The sequence below is a fragment of the Lithobates pipiens genome, unplaced genomic scaffold (assembly GCF_037356315.1).
Source record: "Lithobates pipiens isolate NorthernLeopardFrog02 unplaced genomic scaffold, aLitPip1_a1.2 Scaffold_16, whole genome shotgun sequence".
Classification (NCBI taxonomy): Eukaryota; Metazoa; Chordata; class Amphibia; order Anura; family Ranidae; genus Lithobates; species Lithobates pipiens.
In genome coordinates, this window is record NW_027507748.1 from 549,096,855 (window position 1) to 549,113,817 (window position 16,963).

At 38.9% G+C, this 16,963-nt stretch overlaps 1 protein-coding gene across 1 annotated transcript in view; it reads right to left on the bottom strand.

Moving 5' to 3' along the window:
* Positions 1-572: 572 nt before the first annotated feature.
* The window catches only part of ERBB3 (erb-b2 receptor tyrosine kinase 3), a 138,082-nt gene continuing 121,691 nt past the window's right edge, over positions 573-16,963 (bottom strand). Inside the window, exons 22-28 of the mRNA XM_077483411.1 lie at positions 16,452-16,527; positions 16,033-16,179; positions 15,801-15,898; positions 13,815-13,988; positions 9,873-9,944; positions 8,754-9,021; positions 573-4,876 (exon numbers count right to left, since the gene is read on the bottom strand). Coding sequence (XP_077339537.1) covers positions 4,302-4,876; positions 8,754-9,021; positions 9,873-9,944; positions 13,815-13,988; positions 15,801-15,898; positions 16,033-16,179; positions 16,452-16,527 — 1,410 coding nt within the window. The 3' untranslated portion in view covers positions 573-4,301. The remainder of the gene's footprint in view (positions 4,877-8,753; positions 9,022-9,872; positions 9,945-13,814; positions 13,989-15,800; positions 15,899-16,032; positions 16,180-16,451; positions 16,528-16,963) is intronic.

The following is a 16,963-nucleotide window of genomic DNA, read 5'->3' on the forward strand; positions in this document are numbered from 1 at the left end:
TTTGGGGCCTGGGCAGACTTTGTACTAACATCATCTTCATCTGTTGTCGTGTGGGGCCTCATACAGAACCATTTTTACTGTTAATGTAAGTTCTTTTGTCTTTGCATCCTTGGTTTATATTTCTTTCCATGAAATACTCTGATAATACTTTGAAAACGTATACAATAATTAATAAAATACTAATGGAATTTGTGCTTTTTTATTAGAGATTGGGCTTTTTTTATGTCTATAAAATCCCTGAAGAAGAGCAGAAAGCCTGAAATGATTGTTGGGTTGGACCTTACACTATATCTGTTGTTTATGCTATGTGTGATATATTTATATAATTTTTGTAATATTCAATAAACTTTATATAATTTTCTGATAAATTAGTGCTCTCAGTCACTTTTAAAGTCCCGCTCCTTAGGGGGATTGTCCTTTTCTTCTTTTGTATAATGCCGACATTACTGGAGCAGGGGTGAGTATAGTTCAGCTTTAAGGATAACTTTAAAGTCAGACTGTTGGGAAAACCAGAACAGTGTGGTAGGGTCATTTCTACACAACGTTAACAAAAAAGAACACAAAAATACATATTATGTGTACAAAACATATTTTACTTTATACATATACAACAAATTACATGTCTCTCATGATCTCTGAAGCAGACACTACATAAAACAGATATGTTGCCTCCTTTTACATTACATTTGTTGCAATAAGGTAATGTAGGAGAGCATGCTAAATAAGTATGCACACTTTATTGCTTGTTTTAAAAGTACAAAAATAATGTACAAAAATAAATTCTGAATAGCAATGTTCATAGAAGGTTACTTCACAAACATTAGGAAATACAGTAAATCATTCACAAGGTCATTATAGTTCATTCAGAGGTGAACACGTTCTAGTCTGTTTTTAAGATTATACTGTACTGGTGGCAAATTTGTGAATTAAATTAGTAGTCTTAAATCTCAGTCTATTAATGTATGTACTGGTCACATGACTGAAGTGACATCACAGTGATATTTGTTTGATATTAGATTTATTGATTTTACTGGTTTAGCAGACAAAAATTACGATTTATATTTAATTTATGAACAAAATCACAATGGAAGACTTGCACTTTTTGACATTACTTGGTCTACTCTACTCAGAAAGAAATCTGTACATGTATATAAAAATGCATTATTTTTTTATACAAAAACATTAATGTAAAACACATTGATTAACTGTATACTTTGAAGGTACCTCAGTGCAAAATGCACATTGTCATCAAACTAATAGAGCTTCAGCCCATGGCCAAGGGCAGAAATACAGCTTTTACTGATAACAGTATTATAAGTACTAACAAAGCTCCTTCTGACAAAAGATACGGGGCATTTTTTATAAATCAGTAATTGTGATATTCACCAAACATTGACTGTGGGTGAATCAATCAATTTTAAACAAATGCACCAGGAGGGTACACATCCAGTAAAAAGTACATGAATATCACATTTATCAGCCTTTATAAATATACCCTCAAATCAGAATCTTCAACTTGTTCTTCATTATTTAAAATACCTTGGAAAATACCTCTGACCTGGCCACACATGGGCTTCTGCAGACAGTAGGGCAGCTGGATCTGTGACAAGAATATCATACATCAATATGGCAAATGAAAAGTCCAGTCTTTTGGCTTTCATGTTTAACAGTTGGGTCATACATGACAAAGCAGTGGTGGCCGTAAAGGGACTATATACAGAACATGGAACCTTATGCATATATCTTAGCTAACCATGTGTTTTTAACCTGTCTGCTGATCTGTAGTGACTGACCACAATTTACCAGAGCATTTTTCACATACTTGGCATGTTCTTGCTTTTAATAACCAAAAATACTGTAGTACTTAACATAAATATAAATACATAACAGAGGCCTTTCATATTATTAGGCCTCATGCACACTGGACATTTTTGGATGTTTTTAGAGCTGATGTTTTTGGCTTCAGACATTTTTTTTTCTACAGTCAATAAACTCTCCAGCATGTTATCCTATGTGTCCATGCATACATAGGCTGTTATGAACTATTTTTGGCTGGAATGTATTTTGGCTGTAAAAAACAAAAACAAAAAAAAATAGTGGATTCTGAGAGGAGTTTTTCAGCTCTAAAAACTTTCTTACTTCAAAAAACGCTGATGAATGCTTATAAATGCTCAAAAACAGATCTTTTTGATCCATTGAAAAAAAACACTTCTAAAAAACACTATTAAACAACTCACTGCAAAGCTATTGCCTTTTTTATAACGTTAGTTTAACGTCCAGTGTGCATGAGGCCTTAATGTAAAAAATATCGCTGACTACCAGTGTAGGTTACATGCCTTTTAACTGACATTGCAGAACAGGCTGCTGAATGAAAATTTCAGACCCAGCAAATATAGGTTTCTTCTGATGTTGCGCCCTGAAGTTGACTATTGCAACTGGCTGTAATTCATAGAATCACCAGTTTGTTATTTCACATCAGCCTTGATTCAAACTCCAGCTAGCTAATTAAGGGGATTCCCCTTTGCAAAGTTTAAAAGTTGCCCTAGTTATTTCCTTCATATTTTGTGCACAAGACATAATTACAAAAAAAAGTAAGATTCCAGAAAAATAATCAGTGTAGAGACTATTCAGCAATCCAATGATTATGAAAGGGTATCATCTCAGTTAACTGTTCTTCATGATGAAATCATATTTACACACCAGCTCCTTGCAACAAGTGAATTTAATTGTTGATTTTCTATTTTCCAAAAACATTAAAACTGCACGGAGTAAAACTTTTTTTTTGAACGTTGGCAATGATCATACAAGGTGTGGAGCTGAGCTGGAAGGGAAGACTTAACCTGCCATTTACATGGCATCAGCAGATGGTGTGTCCAGATTACTGTTAACAGGGAAGTGTCAAGCAATACTGTGGCCTGGAGTGCTACAGTTATACTGTACCTGATTAAAAAAAAACGGAAGTCATGAGTAACTATGCATTTCAAGGATTAATTTCGAGTTTTTGATGAACATTTTATTAAACAGTTACTTTTTTTTTTCTTTTTTCTTTTTTTTAAATATATCATATACTGTATCTATGCTTGTTGTAATTGAAAATGCACTGCCACCTACCCAAGTTCTTGAGAAGTTATGTATATAGAGCACAAAATGTAAAAAAAGTCTACTGTACATAATTAAAATAAAAGTAGCGTAATTAGTAATTACGTTCTCAATTCATATTCCACAAATTAATTGTACTATATCTGGCTTTTATGTAAGAGTTGTAGGGCTCTAAACATATGTTTGAATATTACTGTAGACATCATTATAGAAAACTAACTGGCATATGGCAGTGATGTATAGAAGGAAGGAAGACAGTAGCAAGTTCAACCTTCTGTCTGGACATAGACCAATAAAGTGCTGCAACCCCATATCAGCCAAATAAATGTAATAGGACGTGTTTTCAGAAACAAGTGTAAAAAAAAAGACAAATAAAATACTGCTAAACTTGAAAACCAATGGAACCATTCTGTTGCTTCCAACTATGACTTGACTAGCTGATGAGGATATCACTACATTTTTCTTCTGTGCTTTTTCTAGGGCTAAAAATCTATTTCAAACATAAGATCTGATACTGTAGAAATATGGTGTAACTAGTTGACAGGTAACATCTATGTTGGATCACTTTAATTCACATGGGTTTTTTATGGCAGTGTAGTCATTAACTGTGCATTCTTACAGAGAAAAATAAATTCTCTTGTGTCCATACATCATAGATAGTTGCAGTCTTTGGGGCAAAGACAAACTACCATGTTTATTTATTAAAACATATCTTCAAATTTTGATCATTAGTGCTTACTTTGTACAGGCAGCAAAGCAAATTGCCGCTTTTGTTTATTCTAGCTTTATTTGAAATATTATTCTCATGCTTACACCTTCCTGTTTATTCTTCTTCATTTGAACTGTAACAAAATGTTACTCTTCTCACAATAACCTATTTAACAGGCTTGTACCTACTGGATTCAAGGCTTGACCACTGCAATTACTTAACAAGAATAGTAGTCCTAGTAAGTGATCATTCTTAATCTTGCAAATGGTCTGCATATTCTTCCTTTCCCAGACTGTCACCAAGAATTAATGGTAATGTTAAGGCACTCTGTGGCTCATTCAGTTTATCCTCAGATGAAGACTGCTAAAAGTAGTCTGCTTCAAGTTGCCGGCCTCAAGGATGAAGAAGTAACAGAAGAAATTGTCCCTTTTGAGTAGTAAACATACAGTGAAGTAGGTGTGAGTTTGTCTTGGAAACCTGCTGTCTCCGTTTCTTATGTTCTTTGCGTGTCACTCTTGACAAACAAGCGGCTATGCCAATAGTCCGGATTGTCAAAGGCACAGTCCTTCGCTTCCAGTTCTCGAAGGGGTTGAATGAACCCTTTTTGTAGTGCCTCTCTGTGGCATGTTTGTGGGATCAAATTGGGTTTGTCAAAGGACTTAGGGCGGCTGGCAATTAAGTTCATGTCCTCATAGCCCTGTTTTTCCTCTGAAGAGCTGTCCATTCTCTGTCTGCTATTTCGATTCATGTAAGTATACTCCTCTGCATCCTCACTGATTAGGTCTTGGCTATTGCTTCTTCTCTGTTCATTCATATATTCATATTCCCCCTTGTTCCCATAGTCATAATCCTCATCGTTATTGTCGCCTGCTGTAGATGTTCTGCATTCGCTGTTTGTATCTCCTGCTCCTCGGATGTCCATGTATTCATATTCCAATCTCTCAGGTGGCTGCTTTTTCCTGTTCATATATTCATATTCTTCATCATCATCATCATCATATTCACTGGGCATGCAAGGCGTCAGAGACCTGGACTCAAGGGATTTCAATGTACTGTTCTGGGAAATGTCTGTGGAAACAGAAATGATAGGTTTTGACTATGTGGAAATGTTGAAGAGAAAAGGGTTAAAAGCGTATTTATAACAGACTTTGTGGGCATAACATGAGGCAGTAAATATAATAAAATGTATCTATATTACAAAGATATTAAAATTAACATAAACATGACAAACAACAACACCCTTTACTAGAGAAGGTCAACAGATATACAATATAACAATCATGGAGGCATGGATCCTTTCAATGAGTTGGTGAAAAGGCCATCATTTTGTAGACAACTGTATATTTATATATCAAAGGGTTAGGTCCATGGAGTCCCTCATGCTTGCTTGTCAATGCGTTTCACATTTAATTGCTTCCTCAGGACATAGTGGTTAGGTGCTGATTGGCCTTGAAAAACAGGTACTGAGTGACACCACACAAGACAAATGAAGAACCAAATCAATCCTTCCAAGAGATCAAATTCCAAATATTAAAGGAAATTCAACTCTCATATAGAACACCTGGATCAGGAGGGGAGCCACCCTCCAGGGTGACCAAAGAAACTGTCACTTCTATCAAGAGTGGAGTGTTATGGATCAGTTGGAGCTCAGTGTTTGTGTGTGTGTGTGTGTGGGGGGGGGGTAGAGAAATCGAGCATCAAATATAGATATCATGAGTAGTATCAACACCCCTCAAGTTGGAGCAGTCCCTTTCCCACACTCTCGAATAGGACTTGCCAATCATCAAATAGGAGTAAAGAGGCCTTCCAATAGTGTATTGGTATCCTTCACTTGGGGGCTCACCAGTGGAGCAAAACCCAAGATCTCGATAGGGTAGGAGCGCCTCACCTTGAAAGTCTTGATAGCATGGGTATCCGTGAGCTGGCGGGGACACCCGTGTTATCAAGACTTTCAAGGTGAGGCTGCCTCTACCCTATCAGGATCTTGGGTTTTGCTCCACTAGTGAGGGATACCAAATACACTATAGGAAGGCCTCTTTACTCCTATTTGATGATTGGCAAGTCCTATTTGAGAATGTGTGAAAGGACAGCTTCAACTTTGAGGGGTGTTGATACTACTCATGATATCTATATTTGAGCTCAAACTGATCCATACCACTCCACTCTTGATGGAACTGCCAGTTTCTTTGGTCACCCTGGAGGGTGGCTCCCCTCCCATTGATTCAGTTGTCCTATATGAGAGTTGAATTGCCTTCAATATCTGGAATTTTATCCCTTGGAAGGATTGATTTGGTTCTCTGTCTTGTGTGGTGTCACCCAGTACCTATTTTTCAAGGCCAATCAACACCTACTCACTATATCCTGAGGAAGCAATTAAATGCGAAAAACGTGTTGACAAGCAAAACCAGGGAGGAGTCCATGGAGCTAACCCTTTGATATATACATCTACCGTTGTCTGCATAATTATGGACTTTTCACCAACTCATTCAACCCTTTTCTATATCTATTGGATGTTGGCATGGTGGGGGTCCTCCCTTCTTATGTAAAAATTTTATATTTTTGTTTAACTGCTTCAGCCCCGGAAGGATTTACCCCCTTCCTGACCAGAGCACTTTTTTGTTTTTTGGCACTGCGTTGCTTTAACTGACAATTGTGCGGTCGTTTGACATTGCACCCAAACAAAATTGACATCCTTTTTTTTCCCACAAATAGAGCTTTCTTTTGGTGGTATTTGATCACCTCTGAAGTTTTTATTTTTTGTGCTATAAACTATTTTGAAAAAAAGCTATATTTTTTACTTTTTGTTATAATAAATATCCCCCCAAAATATATAAAAAAGTTTTTTTCCTCAGTTTAGGCCCATATGTATTCTTCTACATATTTTTGGTTAAAAAATCGCAATAATTGTATATTGATTTTTTTGCAAAAGTTATAGCGTCTACAAAAGAGGGGATAGTTTTATGGCATTTTTATTATTATTTTTTATTAGTAATGGCGGCGATCTGCAAATTTTTATCATGACTGTGACATTATGGCAGACACATCGGACACTTTTGACACTATTTTGGGACCATTGTCATTTATACAGCGATCAGTGCTATAAAAATGCACTGATTACTGTGTAAATGACACTGGCAGGGAAGGGTTAAACACTAGGGGGAGATCAAGGGGTTAAGTGTTTCCTATAGAGTGATTCTAACTGTGGGGGGGGGGGTGGGCTACTACTCACATGACAGCGATCATTGCTCCCGATGACAGTGACTAGTGATCTCTGTCAAGTCACTAGGTAGAACGAGGAAATGCCTTGTTTCTTCCGCTCTGTGACACGATCGCAGCCACTGGCGGACATCGAGTCCTCGGGACCCGCGGTCACGGAGCATGCAGCGGGCGTATGTGCCCACAATGCCGCATCTTAAAGGGGACATACCTGTATGCCTATTTTCCCAGCCGTGCCATTGTGCCGACATATATAGTTGTATGCTGGTTGGCAAGGGGTTAAAAGTCAGTAAACTGTTTAAGATCTGAAGTTAATAAAATCATAATTTGTCAAAATAATTCAATTTCTGTTCTTTGGCTTGTTTCACTTACTGCTGTGTCTGATTCATGCTATAGCCCCCAATTCTGCTTAAGGCTCCACCCAATGGTACCTCCAAAGACAGCCACTGTGCAAAGTGATTTGTGACCTTGTATTGTGAGTTACATAATAGCACCTAATACAGGGGTTTCCAAACTTTCTAAACAAAGGGCTTTAGACATTATGAGGGCTGGACTGTGGCCATTGGATGTAGAATAGGTCCCAACATCAGAGGGAAAAAACAATACTCCATCTTTGGTGTCAGTGGGAGGAATTGTGTCCCATCACTGGTGTCATTGGGAGGAATTGTGGCAGTTCATTAGAGATGAAATAGTGCCTCGAGGGCCAAATAAAAGCAAGCAAAGGGCTGCATCTGGCCCCTGGGCCACAGGTTACATATCACTGACCTAATATATAATCAGCCTAAACCTGAGCTCAAACACCTGCTCAATGGACCCATTACAATCACTCTGAAGGACATTTCTCAGGCGAATTAGAGACAAGGAGCAAATAAGGTTGCATCTCCTTTTATCAAAGTCTCTGCGACAGGCTTATAGACCTGTGTGTATGTATTCCTAGGCAATCAAGTGTGACAGTTTTGCAGATTTCAAAAACAGATTTATTACTCAGGATGAGAGAAATACTCTAAAAAGATGCCTAATGCCGCGTACACAGGACCAGACTATCTGGCAGACTAGGTCCGACGGTCTTCCCGACGGACTTTTGGCGGAGTTCTGATGGACTTTCCGAACGGACTTGGCCACACACGAACGGACTAAGTCCATTCGAAAGTCCGTTAGTTTTGAACGTGATGACCTAAGACGGGACTAAAAAAGGAAGTTCATTAGCCAGTAGCCCATAGCTTCCCTTGCGTCATATTTGGTCCGTCAGATCAGCATACAGACGAACAGTTTTCCCGATAGGAATTAGGTCCATCGGACAGATTTGAAACATGTTCTATTTCTAGGTCCTTCTGATTTTTATAAAGAAAAACGATCGGATTAGCCCACACACGATCGGATTGTCCAATGGACTGATTCCGTCAGACCTAGTCTGCCGGAAAGTCCGGTCGTGTGTACGCGGCATAAGATGTGGCCAGGGTCAAGTTTTATTCAGGCACAGGCCAACTTTAGAGCAGCCAAAAAAGGAATGTATGACAAGGCCGTAACCATGTAACAAATCTGTCTCACAATGCATCTGCTCTGGTTTGACATTTCTTAATTGTATGACAGAATCGATAAATGTCTCCCTCTGTGTACAGGAAAGGTTCAAACAACAAACAGTCCTTTATCTGAAATATAGTACTAATCTATATATTATTTTTTGTTACTATTTTTACTGTAAAACTATAAAGTGCTGATCCATACATACCTCCTAGGCTGAGCTGCGGCATAATATATTCACTATCTGTATCAGGTGTATCAGGAAGAAAGCTTTCTCTTTGAGAACGATAGGCGCTGTCAAGGCGAGAGCGAGAACTTCGACTCAGGCTTCCACCACCGTATGACATATATTCTGCTGTATCCATATCAGATAAGGTACAACATCCCTCTGATGACTCAGATACTGTACGGCCTAAGGAGTCCTCCCTTCTTCGTGTCCCCTGTCTGGCAACTGGGTCAACACGTTGCATAGAGCTCTAAAAAAAAATAAAAAAAATAAAATCAACTTTCTAATACCAGTGAATAATTTCTGTACACTTCTATGGCATCTGTGGCATGATTAGATAATTCTTAGGCTGCTTACAAAGAATAGCAGACCAAGTCAGAAGTCAGGTGAGAGCTGTTCACAATTCTGGCAGACAGTGTAGTCTCTCTATTCAGCCACCAGAAGCAAAGAAAAACACATAGTACTTTCGAGTATAATGAGCATGTGATTAAGTTCCCTTTTTCCCATGTGACAGCAGTGCTGCTTGAGCAGTAGGTGGCCATTTCAGCACCACATGCCTTGACCAATTTGGGTTTGAAAATCAATCAAGTCGGGTGGAAAATTCTCAGATGAACAATGGCTGCAGCCAATCAAATGCAGTCACTGCTTGGGGATTCTGACAGCCACAGAGGTAGAGGCTGTCAGAATAAAAGTCAGCAAGAAAGAGTCCTTAATTCACACTCTTTAGGGAAATCTATTGATTTGTTTTATTCAATCTTAACGTTTAAGCATAACTAGGCTAGTAGCAATAGACTGAGGCATTACACAGGGTTTTACGACTGTCTGAATTTTTGGCAATCTTCAGAACTTTTGCATACCTCAATTCAATAGTCAGAGTGACGAGTTAATTTAATTTTATGATCTGGTAAAATTTTTATGAATTATTTATTCATGCATTTTAACACACTACGAGTAATAAGGAAGGATATAGACAAAGGAGATAAAAACTTTATGGATGTTAGATCCATTGTGTCACAGGTAAGTATGAGCAGAAATAAACATGATACATAAACATAGCAGTTGCATTATGAAGGTGGAGTCAAAGTGGAATTGAGTGGTTACCTTTTTAGTAATGCTGCCAGTGGTTTGGTTCATTGGAAGATACCCAGCAAGAGAACTTTGCACACTTTGACTCTGAAACATAAAAGTATTCAGAACATAAAAATGTTTCTTCTGTTTTAAATTTTTTGAAAGCAAGCATACAGGGCCTGTTTTTCAGGCAGATCAGTTACATTTTGACCTAATCTTGAACTAATTAACCTACAGTATGCGTGGGAACTAATGGGAACGAATTACTTCTACACTCACCCATTGTCTGCTGGGAGATCAATTAAATGGTACAGAAAATCTAATTACATGGTCACTAAGAACAGACCTTAGGGGCCAGACAGTTTTGTAGGTACAATTTTGACTTGCCTTAGGGCATGTTATTGCCAAAGCACTGCAGCAGGCTCTATAAACTGAATTTACAGTTAAGCCGGCCACACACTGATCAAAATTTGGCTGGTTCAGCTGGGACCTAGCAAATTTTGATTTGTGTATGTGCACCCTGGTTATACAGAGGTCAAGCTATTAATCGACTTCTGTACAACCACCCTGTCATTTTTTTTACCAATCTGTGCCACCATCTATAGCCAATAACACTGATCATTGTGTTCTGATGGTGGGCAAGGCTCAAATTTACTTTGATCATGGCTCACAACCAACTGTAAAATCGAAATCTATTTGTGTAAAATGCGGTATTAACCCTAAAAACAGCAATTTGGTAAATTGCAGCTTATCAAGTCTTTGATGTGGTGTCTACATTAGTTTCCTTTATTTTCATCTGGTAATCCAGCCAACAGGTCTGTTGTTTTTCAACTTCCTTTAACAGGCCAAGCTGTCCAGATGAAGTAGCATGGTCAGATTTATACATTTATTTAAAACATTTACCACAAAAGGAAAAAACTGTTTGCTGTAACAGCTTATAAAGTGTTAGCTGGAGTTCGGCTTTCATTAGTTAGTCAAGTCTATCTAAATTTGCTAGTTTAAAGAGGAACTGCAGTCTGCTCACATAATTTGTAATAAAAACATCTATGTCATTCTGAAGCTTCCCTCCAACCACTTTGCATATTCATTTATATACAGTTGTGCTCATAAGTTTACATACCCTGACAGATTTTTTGTTTTCATGACCATTTTTCTGAGAATATGAATGATAACACAAACTTTTCTTTCACTCATGGTTAGTGTTTGGCTGAAGCCATTTATTATCAAACAAATGTGTTTACTCTTTTTAAACCATAATGAGAACAGAAACTACCCAAATGACCCTGATCAAAAGTTTATGAACCCTGGTGATTTTGGCCTGATAACATGCACACAAGTTGACACAAAGGGGTTTGAATGGCTATTAAAGGGACCCATCCTCACCTGTGATCTGTTTGCTTGTAATTAGCGTGTGTGTATAAAATGTCAATGAGTTTCTGGACTCCTGACAGACCCTTGCAACTTTCATCCAGTGCTGGACTGATGATTCTGGATTCTGAGTCATGGGGAAAGCAAAATAATTGTCAAAGGATCTGCGGGAAAAAGTAGTTGAACTGTATAAAACAGGAAAGGGATATAAAAAGATATCCAAGGAATTCAGAATGCCAATCGGCAGTGTTCAAACTCTAATCAAGAAGCGGAAAATGAGGGGTTTTGTTGAAACCAAACCACGGTCAAGTAGGCCAACTAAAATTTCAGCCACAACTGCCAGGAAAATTATTCGGGATGCCCATAAATAAATTCAAATGAAATACAGGACTCTCTGAAAACATGTGGTGTGGCTGTTTCAAAATGGACAATAACTTGAAGAAAGATGGGCTGCATGGTCGAGTCGCCAGAAGAAAGCCATTGCTATGCAAATGCCACAAAGTATCCTGCTTATAATACACCAAACAGCACAGAGAAAAGCCTCAAACCTTCTGGCACAAAGTGATTTGCAGTGAGGAGACCAAAATTAAGCTTTGTGGCCACAACCATAAATGGTACATTTGGAGAGGAGTCAACAAGGCCTATAATGAAAGGTACACCATTCCTACTGTGCAACGCGGAGGTGGATCGCTGAAGTTTTGGAGATGTGTGAGCTACAAAGGAACAGGGAATTAGGGCAAAATTGATGGCAAGATGAATGCAGTATGTTATCAAATACTGGAGGAAAATTTGCAGTCATCAGCCAGGAAGCTGCGGATGGGACGTACTTGGACATTCCAACATGACAATGATCCAAAACACAAGGCCAAGTCGACCTGTCATTGGCTACAGCAGAATAAAGTGAAGCTTCTGTAGTGGCCATCTCAGTCTCCTGACCTCAATATCATTGAGCCACTCTGGGGAGATCTCATACGTGCAGTTCATGCAAGACAGCCCAAGAATTTACAGGAACTGGAGGCTTTTTGTCAAAAGGCATGGGCAGCTTTACCATCTGAAAAGATAAAGAGCCTCATCCACAAATACCACAAAAGACTTCAAGCTGTCATTGATGTTAAAGGGGGCAATACACAATATTAAGAACTGGGCTATGTAAACTTTTGATCAGGGTAATTTGGGTAGTTTCTTTTGCCATTATGATTTAAAAAAAGAAAACACAGTTAATTGATACTAAATGGTTTCAGCCAAACACTAACCACGAGTGAAAGAAAAGTTTTTGTTATCATTCATATTCTCTGAAAAATGGCCAAGAAATCATAAATTCTGCCAGGGTATGTAAACTTATGAGCACAACTGTATACTTTGATTCTGTACTTGCCAAACATGCTGCAGAAATCTGCCTCCACTGGCTGCAACCATTATAACTGTGGGTAGTTGAAGCTGCTGCCTGTTCACTTCTTGGATTTACACAGAGGCACATCTCCAGCGCTGCAGCCCTGCAGCTTTCATTGGCCCTCTTATGACTCCCCCCCCCTTCCTGGCAAACTCTCACAAGAGTTAGAGAGAGCTGTACATGATGTCATAAACCTAGACTTTTTACCAGACAAGAAACAGGAAGTGGGCTGTATAAGGTATTTACTGGCAAGAAAAAAAAATGTTTTACTATCCAAAGTTAAAACAATAAGGGCAGAGGATTTAATACATGGAAAGTTGAAAAAAATGACAGAACGTCCCCTTTAATGCTACTTTTTCTCAAGACTGACAATGTTGCTGTTCAAAGGTGTCTGCTTTACTACTTGATCTAGAACGCAGACATCCAAAGACAAGAAGTATGTTACTGGCTAAATCAACAGGTGAAATAACAGGGAAAAAAAATCTAAACTAGATAATGCAATCTAAAGATTGGTAATCTTTAATATACCATTTTTAACTGGCATTCCAGCCAAAATCCTTTTTTTTCCCCTAATTTGGATACGTATAACAGAAGCCTCTGTCAGTTTTGTTTTCCTGTTTTAGAGAGTTTCCCCTTACTTCCAATCACAACAACATTAGGTTCTTGCAGGAAAAAAGCGTGTGGGGGATGTCCCCTACAGGAACAAAAACCTAATTATGTCAGTTTCCCACTTTACACATTCTGCCTAAGAAAAGCATTTTATTGCCTTCTGTGTCCTCGTTAGAAAAACATAACTTCTAGTCGTAATGATATGGAATAGAGACAGTAACTCTCTTCAAAAAAATGTCTGAAATTTGAAATCACAAGTTTCATCAACATTGAGTGCTGCACAAACAATTTTGGACTCTTTGACACTCTTATCAAAGATTACTTTTCCACTTCAAGCAACTAGCTATGATTTCTATAACTTTTCTTTTGATAGCAACTGTATTCACTTGTAGACCAAATTTTCTAGAAGTCCACCCCATCAAGAGTTTCTTATTAATAAAACTTTTTAGTTTAGTGCAAAAAAAAACTCCCAGTTGGCACTAAGAGAGATTTCAGAAAAAGCACAGAAAAGTCTTCTCTCATGGATCGGCACAAAACTTTTGTTGAAATGCTTGCAATGTATATTACTGCAGAGGACCTGAAGATTTGTTTTCTTTTTAAGGCCTTACCCTTGAATAGTCTATTCTTTGCCGTGATGTATAGACAGTAGTGGGAGTTTTAGGATGTGAATTGATATCGTCATCTTCCTCTGTGTCTAAATCGGTTTCCATCTCCTCAACTTCTTTCTCACACAGTGCTGGCTGTTCTCCAAAGACAGGAGACTGTGGGATTTCACTGTCCCGCTGTAAAAAAAAACACATTTTGGATGTCAAGTTAGAATCTACAATTCCAGAGAGCTTGTATAAAGTTGGCCTCTTCTTTACAACCCCTAAAATGCATATTAGCCCTTGTACATGCGGTCGGACATTCTGATGGACAATGTCCGACAGGACCGTGTTGTCGGATAATCCGACAGTGTGTGGGCTCCTTCAGACTGTTTCCGTCTGAGTATCCGACGGACCAAGTTTTCCAGCTGGGCTATAAAATTTTCCGACAACATGATCCGATCGGACTTTGTCCGATCATGTGTAGAGAATTTCGATCGGACAAAGTGCCATGCATGCTCAGATCAAATTCCTAGACCAAAGCTATTGACTATTAGCCTGAACGTAGTCCTGTCCTAAGGAAATAACGTCATCACGTTCTGAAAGATCGGATTTTTCGACATCTTTGTCTGACCGTGTGTATGCAACAGTTTCGGACAAGATCCGACTGACAAAATCCGACAGACAAAATCCGAAGGATTTGGTTGTCGAAATCTCCGACCGTGTGTACAGGGGCTTAGAGTTTTTTTTTGAAGGCCCAGTTTAAACCTCACCTCTGCAGCAGGACTTTTATCTTTGTACACTGTTTATCATATTATCACTTGACTGGTTTGAGATTGGTCAATATTTACGAGATTCGCCAGTGTATTTGCGTTTTATGGATTTTTTTATCACTTTATTTTAATATGTCTTTTCTGATGTTGCATGTCATATAGAGTTACACATTTTATATGACATATATAATTTTGGGTATAGTACTACACTTTTTTGATTTTTGTTTTTTAAAGAGGGAGTCCGCCGGGAGTCCGCCGGGAGTCCGCGTTTTTTTTTTAAAAAGCCAGCAGCTACAAATACTGCAGCTGCTGACTTTTAAAATAGTGACACCTACCTGTCCAGCGCGCCCGAGATGTCGGCACCCGAAGCCGATCTCTCGATCGTCTTTCGGGTGCTGCCGCCGCCATCTTGGGTATGGGAATCAGGAAGTGGAGCCTTTCGGCTTCATTTCCCGATTCCCTACTGTGCATGCGCGAGTCGCGCTGCGCAATAAGGATGGACCCGCTGCCTCTGGGATCTGGGTGTTTCCCAGCAGGCAGCGGGGGACTTTCGGAAAGGGGCGTAATCTACGCCCCTTTCCGCCGAGAGCTATCCCGGAAGTGGGTGCAGGTACCTGTACTGTACATGTACCTGCACCCCCCTCCCCCCTGAAAGGTGCCAATTGTGGCGCCGGAGGGGGGGGGGATTCCAATGAGCGGAAGGTCCACTTTAGGGTGGACCTCCGCTTTAAGTTTAGTATCACAAAATGTTAGTGTTGGCTGCTTTATCCAGGTTATATTTCTAGCTCGGGGAATATTTCCAGCGCAGATTTTTTTGGGTATGTAATGTACATAGATTATAAAAACTCCTTGTGAATGAAAAAGTGTTGGAAGTGAATCAGTAAAACAGCTTTTTATTTAATGAAATAACAATCCATTATGTATAATAAATTAACTAGAAGCCTAAATACAAAGCCTTCAGCTTAGGTCCCTTTCACAGTTGTGTGATTTTTTCTGTAACTTTGGACATCAGAGTCGTATGACAAGTCATACCCCATGATTCCCAATGAGAACCATTCATATCTCTGCGACTTGTCCCTGTACTACTTTCGTCCAATTTGGATGCAAGTTGAGGTCCATAGACCTCAAGTTTACACAGGCATTCCCTAAAATTGCTGTAAAATTGCACCACTTTCAAGTTGTGGCAGTGTGAAAGGGGCCTCAAGCAGTTGTGCTAGTTTAAGATAGGGCAGCTCACCTTTATGACCAAGTACCGAGGTGGATCTCGGGCCATTCGAGTAAATTCATTACCCAGTTCCTTGAATGTGGGCCGAACATTTTCATCAATCATCCAACCTAAACATGGCACATGAGAAAATGTTAGTGTTCCCACCATAAAAAAAAGCAGTTCTAAAATATACAAGCAGTGATCAGCAATTAAAACAAAATGGTCAGAAAGCCCTCTATGCACTTATTGTCCAATTACTTACATTTCACCATGACCATGTAGACATCAATAGTAGAGATAACTGGCTGGGGAAGCCTTTCGCCTTTTTCTAAGAGGTCTGGCACTTCAGACAAACGAATACCTGGATATGGCTCATCTCCAAACGTCATCATTTCCCACAGTGTTACTCCTGCATGAGACAGCAGAAAATAGACTTTATAAAAAGTATGGACGATGAATCTCTAGGCCTAAATTGGCAGTTTCTAAGAATACTTGCAGCTTCTGTAAGCTTATTTGGGTTGTTTTAAAATTAAAGACTAGGGTCGCTGTCGTTTATGTACATTCTGGGACTGGATCCAATAGTAATAGTGAGTTGGCTATGGCTAATTCATAAATATTATTACTTCATCAGGCTCAGCAAAATGAGGTCACATGCACAAGGGAGGCCGGTGTGACACTTACCATAACTCCACACGTCACTTTGATGAGTGTATTTGCCAAAGTGTATGCTTTCCAAAGCCATCCATTTAATGGGTGTCTGTGTTAAGTACAATGAAAAAGGAGCACAATTTAGGGGCAGTTAAACATAATAAAGTAATAACTATTACAAAAAAAGGCACAAGATTCAAAGTTATACTTTAAATGTGCATCAGTAACAGTAAGAAGTAATATGGAAGTACAGTACCTGCATATGTGCTCACATGTTTTGCATACTGCTCAAATAGCCCTATTGATCTGATATGGAAATAGAAATTCAAGAACCTAATACACCTGAATGACAGCAGGGGGTTAGAAGTGGCTATTTGCACATCAGATGCCCACAGCTTTGATGTGTACAAATGCAGATACCTTCTGCAAATATAATTGCTTTTAGTGCTAGGGGATCGACACTGGTAGTGTTCAGTATAGAGCTACTGGTGAGGAGAATAATACCCTAGCCTAAATTGGTTCTAAAGGCTGAATGTTTTTTTAAC